This window comes from Tenrec ecaudatus, chromosome 1 (genome assembly GCF_050624435.1).
Source record: "Tenrec ecaudatus isolate mTenEca1 chromosome 1, mTenEca1.hap1, whole genome shotgun sequence".
NCBI lineage: Eukaryota > Metazoa > Chordata > Mammalia > Afrosoricida > Tenrecidae > Tenrec > Tenrec ecaudatus.
Window position 1 is genome coordinate 195,366,548 of NC_134530.1, and position 15,533 is coordinate 195,382,080.

The window sequence follows — 15,533 nt, forward strand, 5'->3', positions numbered from 1 at the left end:
GCTATGCCATCATGCTGAAGTAACTTTGATAAACATTTTTTTGTATTTTTTCATTTGTGTTTTTCCTGCGACACCCGAGTATAATGGGAGGCATACCATATCATACATATAATTTTGGATCCTGCCATCAGTATTTTATTTTCCTGACATAAAAAGCACTTCAAAATTATGCTTTTAAAAATAAGTAACATTGTCTGTCTTAAAGTGCGCCATGGTTGACTGAGCTATGTGTATGTTGCTTGACAGTTAGGTTATTTTAATTGCTTTTAAAACTGTCGGTGCTACTGTAGAAAGCATCTGTTCATTTAATTCTTCATTCGAATATCTGATGGGTTGTTTAGGCCAGATTCTAGAAATGCAGTTTCTGGGTCAGAAGAGCATCGCATTTAATTGGTAATGGCTGTAGTCGGTGGGTGTCCTCCCTGGCAGTGTGCAACGCAAAATGTCGCGGGGACAAAGGAGGGAAAGGGTTCAAGGCACGTGAATCATCGGGGATGGCGAGGTGGAGGGAAGGACGACGGAGGCCTTTGGCTTGACTTGCCCTGCTTATCTCTGTAGGCCTTGCCTTCGTCATTTCAGGACAAAGGTGTGTCCTTCTCCTGCTGGGACAGGGTCAGGGGAGCCTGGCCTGTCCACAGGAGGAGCCCATGTGTCACTGTCTTTCTTTCCCTCTAGGCCTGCAGATTGTGCTGAAGTCCATCATGAAGGCCATGGTACCTCTGCTGCAGATTGGCCTACTGCTCTTCTTTGCCATCCTGATGTTCGCCATCATCGGCTTGGAGTTCTACAGTGGGAAGTTACACCGAGCCTGCTTCATGAACAATTCAGGTGCCGTCTTCTCCTTCCTTCCCGCCTCTACCCTCTGGCCCTTGGTGGGGAGGGGGGCAGTGAGATTAGGGGACATCCTGAGGCTGCTCGGATAAGTACGTTCTGTCTCAAGGTAGGGATTAGAATCAGACGTTTGAGGGACCTATGGTCATAAGCCCTCAGAGGCACAGTCAGTCTTGCAAGCTCCCTATTTGACCCTGATAGGACAAAGCAAATACTCGCTCCAGGTTTGCATTTGGAGGACTTCAAATAGAGGCTCCTAACACTCTCATCCAAGCGTAGAATTCTCTCAGAAGGGACCTGAAAGGTGTATTTCATCTGTTTGAAGCTATCACCTGTTGACAGTGGCCTCTTTTCCCCACAGGCCAATGAGACAGGGATCTGGAGTTCTGGTGAGAAAACAGACATAAATCACTTCAGAACTATGAAGGACCCCCAGCCCCACCCCCGCAAAACACACACACACACACACACACACACACACGCTCCACCTCCTGAGGTTGCATGTGTGTGCGTGTATGAAGGAGGGAGTTTTGGGCCTGGCCTGCCTGGTGGGCACAGATACTCCGTTCTGTGTATATTACTCATTCTTGTCGAGTTGAGTAGTGTCCGCTGGAGGAAAGAGGGTGGGGGTGAGGTGTGGAATCATCCCAGACAGACAAACCGTACATTATTTTTTGGGAAATGGATCATCAAAGGATGCATTCTACTGCAGATTCTTGTTTTTTTATTTTTGCCTTTTGTTCAAGACCAGAAATAGGGAGAGCTGGAAAAGCAGGGAGTTCGTGCCTGCTGAAGGGACTCTGCCATCCAGGTGATTCCAACTCATAATGGCCCCGTAGAGCAGAGGAGAATCGCCCCTCGGGAGAGCTGAGACTGTAACTTTGTACGGGAACGGAAAGCCTCGTCTTTCTGCTGCAGCGCAACTGGTAGTTTTAAACTGCTGACCCACACTGAGCATCCCAGGAGACATCGTGGGTAATAATGGCAAGGTTGGCAGTTTGAAACCACCACCACTCAGCGGGAGAAAGATGAGGCTTTGACTCCTGCAAATAGCCTCAGACACCCATAGGAGGCAGCTCTCCTGTGTCCTGCTGGGTCCCTATGAGATGTACTAGACTCAATGGCAGTACATTGGGTTTTGAGAAAGGACCTCTAGTTTATAAATGACTGCCTCGGAGGACACCAGAAAGGCTGAAGTTAGGAAATCAGAAAGCTCTGCCTTCACCACAGATTCTTCAGCATGAGCCAGTCATCTCCATGGCTGTGGGACTACCATGGGGGGCAGAGGTGAGACCTGCAGAAAATGGGAGGACATGTGGAGAAGAGGCTTCTTTTCCATAAGCGATTGGGAAGCACTGACTGGAACACGGCCTCTGTGGGCTGTGAAGAACAGAGAGGCCTGAGCGCCTGAGGGGAGCAAACCATTTTTATAAGAACTAGAACTGCTGGTATGTGGCACCCTAGGGTCATTCGTAGGTCATGCTAAATACCATTTAACTTGTTCCCCACCCTCCAGGTATTCTAGAAGGATTTGACCCCCCTCACCCATGTGGTGTACAGGGCTGCCCAGCTGGCTATGAATGCAAGGACTGGATCGGCCCCAACGACGGGATCACTCAGTTTGATAACATCCTTTTTGCTGTGCTGACTGTATTCCAGTGCATCACCATGGAAGGGTGGACCACCGTGCTGTACAATGTGAGTGGAGCTGCGGAGGGGCCGTGGGCAGGACCCTGGAAGGAGATGTCTTGGCTAGTCTGGAGGAGGAAAGGGATGTGCCGGGGTAATAATGAAAAGGAGTCCATGACGTGTTGGAGATAGGCTCTCTCCAGAACGAATGCTTGCTGTAAACAGTGGCTCAGTTATTCTGCACCTACTGGCTGCATGTCAGCGTTGGCTCTGAGTGCGTGGGGGTGTAGACTCAACCCGGGGAAATCTGAGCAGTTTCTGTCTCTCCGCCGTCTGGTTTCTTGCTAAGTGGAAGTACACAGCTTCTTAATACAATTAGCAGACTGCATCCCACATTGGATAGGGGCACACACTGGTTAAATCAGATCCACTTAGCAGTTATGTAGTGTGGTCTGCTACAGGTTTGACGTGGCAGGATACAGGGAAGGGTGCCAAGAGGTACACATTTCTCGGTCGCTGTCCAACTCGATGGCCATGAGTTTGGTTTAGGTTTGGTCCTCAAAATAATAGGGGTTCTGTGAGTCAGAATGGACCCGATGGCAGTGCTCCGTGATGAGGGTCCTCAAATGCTAACCACTGGGTTGGGGAGATGTTACAATGACTCAGCTCTGTCTGCACGTGAGAATCAGCTGGAAGCTTGAAAAATAAAACCACCTTGCTTAGGACCAGATCAATGAAATATGACTATGTTAGTGGTGCGATAGTGGTTATATGTTGGGCTGCTAAGTAAAAGGTCAGTAGTGTGAAACCAGCAGCCTCTGTGGGAGAAAGATGAGGCTTTGTGCTTCTGTAAAGAGTTCATCTCAGCACCCCCTGGGACAGTTGCTTTTCATCCTGTAGGGTCACTATGAACCAGAATCTCCCCGTGGGCAGTGAGTTAGACTGTAGAGCGACGGGAGGGAGCCCTGGTGGTGCTCTTGGGTAAGGGTTAGAATGCTCACCTTATGTTATTGTTAACCTACCAGCTGCTCCACAGAAAGATGAGACTATCTGTCTGAATAAAGACTGACAGTCTCAGAAACCCCATAGAAGGTCATGCTAAGTTGTAATAAACTCTTTAGCAGTGGGTATGTAGGGGCGAGGGCTGGCCACTGATATTTCTGAAAGCTTTCCTCTAAAAGCCTTCTTAAAGCTGATTTTAATATATAACCACTCTCATGAACTCTGGCATGACACAGTATAAAAGCATGCTTAATTGTAAGCCTTGCCAGGCCCCTTCTCTGTAGAGTTTGATTTTTGTAGAACTTTGCACAGTTGATGAGCTGTACTATCCTCAAGTGCCCATGGGGACTCACATAGTTGAGCATGTTCAGAGTGCTGAGCTGGTGCACAAGGCAAGACTGTCTAATGTCCGGGAGGCTAGGAGATTCCTGCACCAGGGTGGTCACCGAAGTGTCTTCCTCCTCCATTGCCTGAAATTCATAAGTTATCCAACAGGGTAGAGCATCTGAGTTCTAATTTGAGATCGGGAGGCATGTAGGCGATGCGGATGGAGCCGGGAGTGGTTAATGTCCTTTGGGCAGGTGGACTATGGCAGTGGGTGCGTACAAAGAACTCACGTGCATGCATCCAGATGTCCTCCGGGCAGAGAAGTGCCTTGCAATGATCATCCTGATACGAACTCTCGTTGCACACCTGTATCCGGATGAACCCTATCTTTCCCTTCATTTCTCCTCTCTGATGATGTCTTAAACCCAATTCCACCTTTTGGAAGGCTGCTTGGTGGTTTACACACAATACGTTCTAGAACCTCAACCTTCCTGATGACGGGACCCTTTCATACGGTTCCTCATGTTGTGGTGACCTCCCAACCATAACATGATTTTCGTTGCTCCTTCATAACTGTCACTTTGCTGCTGTTGTGAATCAGACGACCCTGTGGAAGGGTCGTTCGGCCCCGTGACCCACAGGTGGAGAAGCGCTGTTCTAGAAGGAGCACTGCTCTTGTACAGCCCAGGAGAGACTCGGCCATATTGTAATCCGCAAAGAGCAAGCACTCCGTAAGGCTGGTCTACGAAGGCACTTAGGACATGTCTGTGACTGTCCTGGGTCCATCCCACGTTGGACAAGCAGGGCAGGGCAGAAGAAAAAGCCCCAGGCTGCTGTGCTAAAGCCCCACAGGACAGCTGAGAAGTCCCAAAGGACCGGCCTAATGGTTGAGTGACCCGGAGCATCCTGAGGACACTGGGATTCTCACAGGCCAGAGGAGGCTGGGCAATAGGCAGGAAGCGAGGGAAGTGAGGTTGATGAGTTCAGTCACTCCCCCTTTGGGACGTGAAGGATGTCTCGAGGTCTTGTCACTCAGACCAGCCTGGCGCTTCTGTAAATCATAGTGCTGGCCCCACAGTGGCTGGTGTTGCTTGTGGGCCTTCGGGGACAGTGTCTCTTCTGTATATGTGCAGACTCACCTAAGTGATGTGATAAACGCATTGAGAGCCACAGAGGGGAAGTGTTGCACCTGAGGATGCAGGCCCTATCTGCTGGTCCTTTTAAGACCAGGCTCCGGCGGTCCTGAGACAAGCAGGAACACACCCAGAAAGCACGCCTCGCACCTACGTTGTTCATTCAGTCGTTCTGTTAACATAGGTGAGGGGGCTTCACACTGTCTGTTGGGAAATTTCATTATCTTTCAATTCCATTTTGCATGAGTTTTTGAAACTCCTTTGTATTAATTGAGCCTCTACTGTATGCTGTGCTCCACGATAGGCACTTGGCTACAGAGTGAAAAGAAAAAATGCCACAATTCCATGCTCTCATGGTCTGTTCGTAAGCTGCTTGTTCCTCTCCAGTTGTCTGTCTCCTGAAAGTGTAGCAATGTGGAGGTCACACACAGAGTCAATGACCTTGCCCAACCTCTAGTTTTGCTCCACTGATGCAGGGAGGGAAGCTGACAAGCTCTGCAGGTCCTCGGAATCCTTCCTGTGGTTCCTGGAACCATAGACTCACACTTCCTCTGACCTCCAGCCTGTCTGTCATGGACCATGAACTGAAGACCTGCTGCTGACCTTACTGCTTGGTGCCAGGGCCAGTGGGAGTAGTTGAGTGTAGGGTTGATTCCCAAGAAGTAGTTGGCTGACCATGCGGCAGATGAAGTCATGTCCACCCTGAAATGACTTTTCCCGAAGGGCAGGACGTGGCAGTCATTAGTCAGAGGTGACAGTAACAGGAGCACCGCAGTACCTGGATTCACGAGAACTTGATGAAGAAGGCATTCCGCTTTGACCTGGTGCAAAGGGGGTGATGTCTGGCTGGCTCCCTGGGAAGAGAGAGGGTGCTTCGGCTGAGCAGGGAGCCCATGTGCAAAGCATCGCCCAGGCAGAGTGTGGGTACTTGCACTACACCCATCTTGGAGTTAGACTTGTGTGCCACCTGTGCTAGGTAGGGGCATGGAAGTGGATGCTGTGCTATTGGAAACGGGGCTTGCAATAAATGAAGTCACGGCGTACATGGCTTTGATTTGCTCAAATCCATCTATTCGTCTCGGGAAAGAGAGTGGGTAGAGAGAAGGGGAGAAAAGGCAGTGTAAGTAGTACAGGCTAATCCACCTGCCACGTCCCATTAATGTACTTACACCCTCGGAATCTATGCGATGAGCGTTACCTGAGATCTTGTCTGAAGTACGCAGCTTCTGATAGCCCATGTCAATGATACCTGGATACTTGTCTTTTCCTTTTGAACTTCAAACTTTGTAAACAACAACAAAATCCTCTAAACTCACAGAATCATATCTATCTCTCTCTCTCTCTCTCTCTCTCTCTCTCTCTCTCTCTCTCTCTCTCTCTCTTTCTCTTTCTCCTGTGTAACAAGCCCTCATGGCACAATGCTTAAGTGCTTGGTGCTAATGGGAAGGCTAGGAGTTGGGATCCACCAGCTGTTCCTTGGGAGAAAGCTAGGGCAGTCTGCTGCTGCCAAGACTGACAACCTGGAAATCCCGGTGAGGCCACTCTAGTCTGTCCTACAGGATCTATATGAGTCGGAATAGACTTGATGTCAACAGGTTTGATATGAACTTCTGTCTATCTATCTATCTATCTATCTATCTATCTATCTATCTATCTATCTATCTATCTATCTATCATCTTGACTTGATTTCACACCGAGGATTTAACTACCATTAATTAGTCAATATAATAAAGTATGCATGCACATATATATGTTTGTGCACCCAAAAGAGCATTGGTAACTTTATGGTTAAGTGTGGGGTTGCTGACCACAAACAAGGTTAGCAGTTTGAAACCACCAGCTGCTCCCCGGGAGAAAGACTGAGCTTTCTGCTCCTGGGATAGAGTTATAGTCTCGGAAAACCACAGGGACAGGTCTACCCTGTCCTTAGAGGGTCACTATAAGCCGGCAGCGGCTCATTGGCAGTGAGTGAGATACATATGAAAGGACTTCAAAAATTTCATGGAAATATTCCATTATCTTTCCTTTGTATTTTCTCATGAACTTCTAAGCCCTCTCATACTGACAGACCTGTGATGGCACAGTGGATTAAGCATCGGACTGCTCACCTGAAAGGCCAGCTGTTGGCAGCCCCCGCTGCTCCCTGGGAGAAAGAGGAAGCACTAGGCTTTTGTGTCGATTTATAGCCTGCTTGGAATAGTTCTGCTCCGCCCCTCAGGCTTGCTTTGAGTCGGCATCGGCTCAGCAGCCGTGGATTGTAGGTTTCATACAGTTGGAGAAAGCACACGTAATGCCATCACACCATTACTGCCTCTCTCAGTGAGATACAAAGGAATTCCTTTTCCACCTTCCTCCTCCTCATTCTGAGGCAGGACACTTTTTCTGGCTGTGGGCTGCCTCCCCCAGGCCACAGGGAGAAGGGGGGCCCTGCCCCATGTGTGTTGGCAAGCCCCTTCTGGGCACTGGCGGTAACAAATACATTAAGAAGTATTAACACCCCAACCAGTAGGAGTGCCTTCAGCCTTACACGCCGCGCAGAAGCTCACTCAGGCACATGGGCACTCTTCAACCTTCATAGACACGATTCAACGCAGCTCCGGTTGTTTGCATCCCTTTTCTGCTGCATGGACTCTCCCTAAATGCTTCCCCTTGACCTGCCGTGGGTGGCCTTTCTGTGGCACTGTGCACTCTGACGCCGTCCTTGTAAGGGGTTCCCTCTGCCGGGACAGCCTGGAATCCTGTGCACGCCATGAGGTCTCCACCAGATCTTTAACTCTGCTTGGTCAAACTCCAAGTGCGTTCTTGGCTCCCCTCCCTCCTTTGGCAGCAAGAATGCAAAGCAGTCTACTGGTGGGCTGGCTGTGCTTCCTGTTGTGACTGCCTCCCCAAAGGTCTCCCCCACTTGTAAACGTTCCCCTCACCCTCACTTACTTAGTGAGTGTACTCCTTCAAGTTCCCCTCACAGGGAAGGAGCCCAGGTGGCTGGTGTGACATTTAAAACACTCAGCTGCTAACGGAACCTACCCAGGGGCTCCCAGGGAGACAGCCTTGTTCTTCTCCTGCAAAGACCCATGGTCTGCTCCCATGAAGTCAATAGCCAAGAAAACCCTATGGGGCGGTTCTGTTGCCATAGTGGGTGGGGTTGAAACTTTAAATAGGGAGTTCAGGGAAGACCATTTTGAGAAGATGGTTTCTTCAAGGAGGGACCAAGTCAGAAGGCTATCTGGGGAAGAGTGCCCGGGTTGGTGGGTCCGAGCTTCTGAGACGGGCATTGCCAGCTGTATTGAACAACAGTGATGAGGGCAGTGGGTCAGAGTGCAAGAAGTGAGGGGGCAACTTGGAGGTGCTCTGATCAGGTCATCCAACAGACAGCCGATCCTGTGGGGCTTTGTGGACCGCTGTAAAGACTATGGTTTTATTCTGAGTAAGAGGGGAAGCTCTTGGAGCCTTTAGGGGGTGGGGTGGGGGGTGATATGATCTGAGTTATGCCTGCAAAGCATCACTAACAGCTGCCTTGCTGGAAAGGAAGACAAAGCACTAAAGGACCGATGCTGGAAGTGGGCTGTTGCAATGATCGAAGACAGAAATGACAGCAGTTGGGACTCGGGAGGTAGCAGTGGAGGAGATGAGATGCGATTGGGTTTAAGCTGAACCATGGGTTCTCTGGTGGAGGGCCGTAAGGGTGGCGTCACTGGGAGCTGGCAGTGGTGTTCACCGTGGTACTTTGATGCAGTGCAGCACCCTGGCCTTCCGCACAGGACTCTCCACCCAACAGACGCCGCGGTGGCGCTGGGCTGAACTTGTGACCGTCTTCTTCATCTGCACCAGATGTGGCTTAGGGAGCATACTCGCTCTGGATTCTGGTCTGAGTCGTCTTTCTCTCCTCACTCAGGTTCAGTCACCTGTTTTCTTCAGTCAGGACTAATGCACACGGAGGCTTCAGAAAGTTCGTGGGCAAATGGACCTAAACGCCGATGTAATTTTTTCCGTGCCCTTCTTGAAGCCTCCTTGCACAGACTGCAGTTTCCCAGGCTCCATGACTCCACTCTCTGCTCGTAGAGACCAGTTGTTTCCTGCAGCTTAAGCGCTGTCTTCTCTCACTCGCTCTTGATAAAGTCATGCGATCCAGACGTTTCTTTGACCTGTGCTATTTCTCCAGCCTGGCAGGTCTGTCGGTCCTCTCTGTGTCGGGGCTGCCAGGGTTGCTTGTCTTGCTGTGGAGAGGGCAGTGAGAGACTTCACTGGCTATGGGCTGAGAGAGACAGCTTGTGGTCGGGACGCTTTCGGAGTGCACAGAAGTTTGTCGTAATGCCTCCTGCTCCTTCCTTTCTTCCATCCCCTCCCCTCCCATGCTTTCCCCCCTTTTCCCTCCCCGCTCCCCCTTCCTCCTTTCCTTCCATCCTTCTTAATCATGTACTAGATAAACAAGTCTATTTATTTTAATTATGGCCGAGATAGACACGTGTAGTTCATGCATTGATTACATGCATCAGGTTGTACACCCGTTACCCATGCCTGTTGCCGATTTCCCATCACCATTCATAGATGCACCGTGTTTCCTAATCTATGTGCCCTTGTAAGTTCTCTTATCCCAATCTAAACATAGTCAGTATTTACTACATGGTTGACAGCTGTTCACTTTCCTGCTTTGCTGAGAGTTTTGCCTATAGGAGCCCTAGTAGTGTAGTGGTTACACATTAGACTGCGATCCACATGGTCAGCAGATCGAAACCACCAGCAGCTCTGGTGGGAGACAAGTTGCTTGCTAGAATCCTTGAGGACAGGACAGAGTAGAGGTGAAAGAAATTTTTTCCTGGATTCACAATAAAGGGATTAACCTCAATTCTTTCTCTTTATGAGCTTAGATAATTACAAAATCTTTCATTAACATATTATTCATTCAGCAAATATTTATTATGTGACTGTGATGGGCCTGATACTATTCTGGTTGCTGGGGATACAGTGGAGAATAAAAGAAACAAAAGTCCTTGCCTTTACTGAGCAGGCCTTCTAGTAAGGAAGTACATAAGCAATACATAACCAAGGCGTAGGGTATGTCAGCTAGCGATGGGTGCCACACGAGAAAGATAAGGCAGGCCAGGCGGACACAGAATGCCATAGTGGGTGGGGTGAATACTTTAAATAGGCAGTTCAGGGAAGACCTTTTGAGAAGATGGCTTTCAAACAAAAAACTTTTGATTTCTTCAAGGAGGGACCAAGTCACGAGGCTGTCTGGGGGAGAGTGCCCAGGTCGGTGGGTCCGAGCTCCTGAGACGGGCATTGCCAGCTGTATTGAAGAACAGTGATGAGGGCAGTGGGTCAGGGGGGTGATGTGATCTGAGTTATGCCTGCAAAGCATCACTAACAGATGACAGCTGTTGGGACTCGGGAGGTAGCAGTGGAGGAGATGAGATGCGGTTGGGTTTAAGCCGAACCATGGTGTTCTCTGGTGGAGGGCCGTAAGTGTGAGCGAGAGCAAACTGGAAGGAAGGGTGGAGTTACCGTTTGCTATAGTTCATGTTGGGGACGTTTGAGGGTGGAGCAGGTAGGGGGCAGGTTAACTATGGGATGCTTATTTGACATGGAGATAGAAGATGTATCTTGGGATTTAGGGTGGAAGCCTTCACCAGAACTAGAGCTTTCAGAGAATGTTGTTGTCAAGTGCCATTGAGTCAGTTCCAACCCATATGCCACGGTGACCCCTATGCCACGGTGTCAGTATATCTCCTTGAGGGCCTTCCTCTTTTTGCTTCCCCTCTTCTTCACCAAGAGATGTTGTTCTCCAGTGATTGGTCTCTCCTGACAACATGCCGAAAGTATGTAAGATAAAGCCTTGCCATCCCTGCCTAGAGGGAGCACTTTGGTGGTACTTCTAAGACAGATCAGTTTGTCCTTCTAGCAGTTTGTAGGACTTTCAGTATTCTTCTCTAGCACCACAATTCAAAGGCATCAATTCTTCTTCGGCCTTCCTTTTTCAGTGTCCAATGTTCACATGCTTCTGAAGCAATGGAAAATACCACGCCTTGGGTCAGGCATATCTTAGTCCTCAAAGTAACATCTTTGCTTTACATGGCTCTAAAGAGGTGTTGTGCAGCAGATGTACCTAATGCAGCTCATTTGATCTCTTGAATGCTGCTTCCATGATTGTTAATTGTGGATCCAAGCAAGACAAAATCTTGACAACTTCAACCTTTTCTCTGCTGATAGGGATGCTGCCTACGGGTCCAGTTGTGAGGATTTGGCTCTTCTTTACATTGAGTCATAATCCATATGGAGGCCTCAATCCTTGTTCTCATAAGCAAGTCTTTCAGGTCCTCCTCACTTTCACCAAGCACTTGTTTCATCTGCATATTTCAAGTTGTTAATAAGCCTTCCTCCAGCCCCGAAGCCACATTCTTCTTCATATGATCCAGCTTCTCTGATCACATGCTCAGTATACAGAATGAACAAGTATGGTGAAAAGATAATCCCCAATACACTCATTTCCTGACTCTAAACCATGTAGTATTCCTCTGTTCCCAAAATTGCTTCTTGATCCCATGTTCAAGTTCCTTATGAGCACAATGAAGAGTTTTGGAATTCCCATTCTTCCCAAACTTATTCTCAGTTTACTGTGGTCCACACAGTCGAATGCCTTTGCATAGTCAATAAAACACAAGTAAACTTCTTTCTGGTATTTTCTACTTTTAGCCAAGATCCATCTAACAGTAACAATGATATTACATTTTAAAGTTAAGAGACTATAATGAGCTGATACCAAGGACTCAATAGAAAGTAAATGTCTAAAGAATGAAGGCAACATATGTAAATTCGCCTGATGGAAGCAATGTATGGATTGTGACAAGAGTGGTAAGAGTCCCCAGTAAAATGAAAAAAACATAAATTAAAAATAAAATAAAGTTAAGAGACTAGATGAGCCCACCAAAGAAATGACTACAAACAGAGAAGGCAATAGCTTCTCAGACTGAGTTCTAATGAGAAGCGTTTGGGGAGATGAGGAATCAGCCTAGAGGATGGAGAGGGTGCATGAGAAAGGAAAGCTGAAAACCAAAGAGCCTGTGTCCTGAAGACCAAGTGAAGGACGTGCTTTGAGAAAGACTCCGTCTCAGGTGACCAGCAGTGTCAAATACTGCTGCTGTGTCAGGTCAGATGAGGCCCAAGATTCGGCCACTGGATGCCAGAAGCAGTTTGAGTTGAGGTGAACGCTTTGCTCAGAGAAGGTTTAAGAAAGGATTGAAGAGGGAGCATGGACCATTGTTTTGAGTTTTGTTCCCAAAGGAAGCATAAATGGGAGGAAAGACAGTAAAATGATTGGCTGGTGCAAAGATTCCTTAGAGGTTAGACATAGGCGGTGAAGGGGAGGGAGGATGGTGGCCGGAGCTACCTCTGGCGTATGGGAGAGGGGATAGGATGTAGTGTGTGGTGGAGGTAGAGGATTTGATTTAGACCAGATTCCAGCACGGAGAACAAATGGCTGCAGAAGCTGGCATGTGGGTAGATGTGGTGGCGGAAGCGTATGGGAATTTTCTTTTTATTGCTTCTATTTTCTCAATGAAATGAGAAGTAAGGTCATCAGCGGAGGGTGGCAGGTGGAGAATGTTGGAAGTCTGAGGAGATGGTGTGAAATCGTTTGCTGGGAGTGGGAGGGAGTCGATAGATGAGGGAAATAAGCTGATTGTTGGGCAGCATTCAGGACCCACTTGGGGTTAGTGGTGATGTAGTTCATGCAAGACCAGTCAGCATGGCACGTTTTCCTCTGGACTCATGGCTCAGGTTTGGGTGCAGATAGGTGGAGAGTTGGATTTCAGGGTGCAGTGACCCTTGGCGGTTCCGGTGGCCCCAGCAGCTCTGCAGGTGAAAGACTTTGTGATCTGTTCCCATAAAAGTGGTCACTGCTGTCAGGCACCTTCCAGTGGACTCCTGACAGAGTGCAACTGCCCTGTAGCCTTTCCTAGATGAAGCCTGATTGGCGCAGATAAGACCGTGGAGATTTCAACCCAGGAAACCCTCCTGAGCAGTGGGACTCTGTCACATGGGGTCACTACAAGCTGAAGGGGACGCAGTGTCTGCTGACATCCAGCACCACCACAGCTCTGCCAGGTGAATATGCTGGAATGGGAGAGGGTCCAGACCATTCCTGTAGGACAGCGACAGCCTTGAAGCTAAGTAAGCAGGTCGGGGGGAAGCTGGACAACATAGCAGAATAAATGCATTAGTGGCCCCTTTTGAAAGGTTAGTCTTGAATCTGCTGGACATTTCAGCCTATGGAATAGGCTGTGAAGCCTGCCTTGTTGCACACAGTAAGGAAGAAGTGGGCTTTGAAACCAAATGTTCTGATTTTTTAATTTGAGGCTCTGATGGCTCCCAGTAGAGCGAGCACTCCCGTGTGAACGAGGGAGGTGCGCATGTGTGCATGTGCATGCGTGCTCGTGCATGTACATTCATAGGGCAAGTTGTGACCACCCGGTGCCTAGACACCCCCTGCGTTCTATCCCACCCACAGAACTTCACTCCGGGCACCTGGCCCCGCTTCAGCTGGCCCAGGCTCCATTCACAGTGCTGACTCGGGAACATTTGGGGATTGAAGCCCACCTCCCCCATCAGCATTGCACTCTGTAGTCTTGTTTTGCTCGTCAGCGTGGCGTCTGTCTGACTCTCTTTAAAAACACCCTTATGTTTGCAGCTTATGCTGTTGCGTATGGCAGCCTGCTCACCATGCTTGTAACTTATCCTCTCTCTGGACACTGCCGAGCTTATTCCCTGGCCCCTGCCCCGCTGCCCACTGCCCTACTGTACCAGGCACCTCGGCCTATGACCCTGTACTCCGTGGGTCCCTTGGTGGGGGAAACGGATTTCCCTCTTTCTCTCTCATAGTCATCGATGCCCTTCTACCACGGCCGCCACCCCAGGCGTGCTTCCTGCTCTTGGCATGGCCATCTTGGTTTCTTAATAACGTGTCAGACGGAGCCTGCCTTCACGTGGAGGGTTTATTCCAAATGTGCTGAGTTTGCCTGGGGCCTGGTACCTGCTTTTCTCAGTGCGCACCAGGCCCGTCTCCAGGCCTTTTGTCTGTGCAGAGTCATTAGGCAGGCTCATGGTCCCTCCCCTTTCTTTCAGCCCACTCTAATACACAGGTTAATTCCTAATCTGTGGCCACGGGCCTCACAAGCCCAGTGGGCTGCACTGTGCCACACTGCCCCGGGCGGGTGAGCTATGAGCTCTCTTCTGGGGCAGCAGACCTTGATCTCTCACCAGGCCATGGAGGGGAGGGCCAGAGATTACCTGGAGGTGGGGTTTTGTTTGACTTACTGCCTGTTGTAGAAAACCTGGGACCCCCTCCAGATAGGGGTGATTGAGAGCCAGTCTCTGCACACCATGTAAACCACAGGCCCTCATTCAGTCCTCCACGCTTTACCTTGAAAATGGAGTTAGGGGCACCTGGGGAACACCGAGTCATGCACATTCCTGGGAACCATGGGCCCTGGGTTCAAGGAACCAACGTTCCCCAGTGGTAAGACAAAGGGATCTGCATTCTTAACAAGTTCCCTCTGCCCTTGGGACTCTTGATATTTGAGAGCCCCTGTTCTATGTGATTACAGTCTTAGATCTGGGGAGGGTATCCCCCGTTAGAGCTGTAGGACATCCCACAGGCCGATGCCCATCTGACAGGACGTGGCTGGCACACAGGAGGGCTCCAAGGAAGCAGATGACGGAATTGCCTCCGGAAGGGGCGAGACACTGTGTGCGGGGAGACGCGTGTGCTTCTGAAGACAGAGAGGGCCTGAGAAACCCATGAGGCAGCTTCCAAAGGGACACATCACAAGAGGTAAAAGATAATGGGATTGCCCCCCATGAATTTTGGAGGCTCGCCCCGTTTATGGAGAGGCTCCTTTGATAACAGCTTCCCAGCCCTTCCAGGACAGCCCACGGCCAGCTGTGGGCCCCGGGAGGCAGCCGCCCCAGCAGCCTCTCTCTGGTGATGGGGGGCTAAGGCAGCGCCTGTGACAGTAGACCAGGAACATTCTTTATTCTTAGCCCAGTGGGGTCTTGAGTGCTATTTTATATTTCCTCTTTTCAGGGGGCACGGATTAGAAAATTACTTTCTAGAGCAAGGCAGAAGCCTGGGACACCTTCTCTCATCCACCCGCTCCTTCATCTAAAGGGCCTCCTGTCATCCCTATGAAAATCAGCGGAGATTTACATTTCTCCCCTTCCTCATTTCTGGATTCTGTAGCTGGCTCTCTGGTTTCGCCCCATGACAAAGTCCTGGGTGATGCTTTTCCTCCTGACGTCCCTTCATGACCCCAACAGTATCACCATCACCCCCGAAGGAATTCCCCACGGTGCCAACAGCTCACCCTCAGCAGCAAAACTGACGGTCTGGAGGTTTGACACCACCCACACATGCCTGCAAGAGAGGAGGGCCTGGTGGTCCCCCTCTAAAGATCTGCCATGGAAACCCCCAGGTGCCCAGGCCTGCTCTGCCGCACGCACGTGGTTCCCCTGAGTCTGAATCTCCGTGACAGCACACGGTGGTTCTTCAGGGGGTTCAAGTGGGGACCCACGGTACCTGACATCCTGGAGGAAAGGCGACATTTCCTGTTCAAGCC

The 15,533-nt window shown here is 49.7% G+C and overlaps 1 protein-coding gene across 3 annotated transcripts in view; it reads left to right on the forward strand.

Annotated features, from left to right (window-relative positions):
- Positions 1-15,533, forward strand: part of CACNA1E (calcium voltage-gated channel subunit alpha1 E) — a 367,363-nt gene that overhangs the window by 108,023 nt on the left and 243,807 nt on the right. For all 3 annotated transcript variants that reach the window (XM_075528111.1, XM_075528117.1, XM_075528123.1), the window contains exons 5-6: positions 676-828; positions 2,348-2,529. In XM_075528111.1, coding sequence (XP_075384226.1) covers positions 676-828; positions 2,348-2,529 — 335 coding nt within the window. The remainder of the gene's footprint in view (positions 1-675; positions 829-2,347; positions 2,530-15,533) is intronic.